The 2,500-nt window shown below is 53.2% G+C and overlaps 1 protein-coding gene across 1 annotated transcript in view; it reads right to left on the bottom strand.

The window, feature by feature from the left end:
* The window catches only part of ppp1r13ba (protein phosphatase 1, regulatory subunit 13Ba), a 57,450-nt gene that overhangs the window by 54,922 nt on the left and 28 nt on the right, over window positions 1–2,500 (bottom strand). Inside the window, 1 exon segment of the mRNA XM_084451289.1 lies at window positions 2,335–2,500. This exon segment is cut by the window's right edge and continues 28 nt beyond it. Coding sequence (XP_084307415.1) covers window positions 2,335–2,343 — 9 coding nt within the window. The 5' untranslated portion in view covers window positions 2,344–2,500.

The following is a 2,500-nucleotide window of genomic DNA, read 5'->3' as shown; positions in this document are numbered from 1 at the left end:
TACAACCGCACCATAACAGCATAATAACACAGCCCCGCGCAAAAACACCTGATGTCATAACACAGGCCTACACAATAACATGAGACATAGAACACAACATGAGGTGAAATAGGACAGGACGCCGGGGCCAGAGAGAGACAGGCACCACATACCGTACCTGGTCACACAAAACATCCATCAACAATGGAGGACAGTAAGCTGAGGGCAGCCCTGCCTGTAGCCCTGTAGCCCTGCCTATAGCCCTGCCTGTAGCCCTGTAGCCCTGTCTGTAGCCCTGTCTGTAGCCCTGCCTATAGCCCTGTAACCCTGCCTGTAGCCCTGCCTGTAGCCCTGCCTGTAGCCCTGTAGCCCTGTCTGTAGCCCTGTAGCCCTGCCTATAGCCCTGTAGCCCTGCCTATAGCCCTGTAACCCTGTCTGTAGCCCTGTAGACCTGTAGCCCTGCCTATAACCCTGTAGACCTGTAGCCCTGTAGCCCTGTAGCCCTGTAGACCTGTAGCCCTGTGTAGACCTGTAGCCCTGTAGCCCTGTAGCCCTGTAGACCTGTAGACCTGTAGACCTGTAGCCCTACCTGTAGCCCTACCTGTAACCCTACCTGTAGCGCTGCCTTTAAGACTGAGCGCGTAGCGGAACAGACAGGACAGGCGGTTATGTAAGTCTAAACGTTCGACCCCGGGGCTTCTTACTACTTATTGCTCCCAGAAATAGGCCAGTCAGGGAAGCCTGTTAGCGTTTGGCTAGTGAGACCATGGTGAGACAGGGGGGGATGGCTGTCCACTACAGATACTCTATTGACTCTGGGTTAGATCTCAAAAGTCTCTCCTTGATTCCTCTCCTTGTGTCCTGTCCTCTCTCCTTGACTCCTCCTTTCCTGAGAGGACCATCTGGGTGCCCGCCCCCTCTGATCCAGAGTGTTATGATCACCTCAGGGAGGGAGGAAGGAAGAGTGACATCCAACCCTGCTACACTGGGAGCTCTCCGATTGGTGGACTGCCTGGAAGTGGGAGGTCTCCGATCGGTGGGCTGTCGGGGTCATAGGTCAAAGTGGATGAGTGCGTCGTCAGCGGTCTGACACCACTGCCAGTGTCTAGCCCTACAGCATGGCCTTTAACCTCTCACCCCGACCCTGGCCTGTATGTCTCTGATGTGAGGGTTGCCGTGGTGTCTCCGGTCCTGTGTCCAGCAGGTACTCAGGGGTCAAACCCAGGTCACAGAGTCGTCTATTTAAACCCCACTGGCCCCTTCATATCTGACCAGTCACCTGTGGGAGCCAATCGGCTCAGGGTCAAGGTGAGGTCGCCTATTCAGTATTAACAGCAGACAGACATAGAGACATATCACTGAGACATAAAAAGCACTGAGACACAGTCCACTGAGACACAGCCTACACCACTGAGACACAGTCCACTGAGACACAGCCTACACCACTGAGACACAGTCCACTGAGACACAGCCTACACCACTGAGACACAGTCCACTGAGACACAGTCCACTGAGACACAGTCCACTGAGACACAGTCCACTGAGACATAGTCCACTGAGACACAGTCCACTGAGACATAGTCCACTGAGACACAGTCCACTGAGACACAGCCCACTGAGACATAGCCCACTGAGACACAGTCCACTGAGACACAGTCCAATGAGACAGCCTACACCACTGAGACACAGTCCACTGAGACCCAGTCCACTGAGACACAGTCTACACCACTGAGACACAGTCCACTGAGACACAGTCCACTGAGACATAGCCCACTGAGACACAGTCCACTGAGACATTACTGGTCGGCTCTGGTTCCTCAGTGACCGCGGCGTACATTATGTACACACAGGCATACAAGTCAACATTACGCTGGGTTCAGTCCAGTCGGGCTTGGACACACAGCCTCCCGCATGTTGAGAGTGAGATAGAGGAGAACCACTCTCTCTCCCGGTCACCGGGACCTCGCCCTGCAGATCACTCTCACCAAAGCCTCTTAGTTTCCACACGAGGACAAGAATACAAACAGTCCCTACATTCCGGGCTGGCGGGTCCCGTTCTTCCAGGGAGCAGGGCTGTGTAACGGTATGGAGCACTTCGGAAAAACCACCACACCACCTAGTTACAACTGCAGTCTCTGTCCAAAATGTCCAATGCATAAATTTCACATTTTAAGACTGTGGTCTATTCACACCTACCACAATCACTGCATCCAAAAACGTATCACTTTGGCCATTACAATGCAAATACATTCTTCAACATTAATATCATTCAATCTCTTGGGGTTTGGGATTCCCACAATACCCGGAAGGTTGAATTCGAATAAAACAAGATCAGAGATCCGCGATTTTACTTACCGGCAACATGACTGCGCGGGCCAATCAGGTAGTAGCGTATGTTTATTCTAAGCGGCGACTTGGGAGAAAACTCCGTTATCTCCTCTCCGTTATCTCTCCACTCCTCTCCTCCCTCGTCGCGACGGGATAGCGGAGCTTTTCCTGCCGTGACGCGGGGCTCCGCCGT

The sequence above is a fragment of the Borostomias antarcticus genome, assembly GCF_949987555.1.
Source record: "Borostomias antarcticus genome assembly, chromosome: 16".
In the NCBI taxonomy this organism is placed as follows: Eukaryota; Metazoa; Chordata; class Actinopteri; order Stomiiformes; family Stomiidae; genus Borostomias; species Borostomias antarcticus.
Note: the sequence above shows the minus strand (reverse complement) of the source record. Positions and strands in the feature narration are given on the sequence as shown.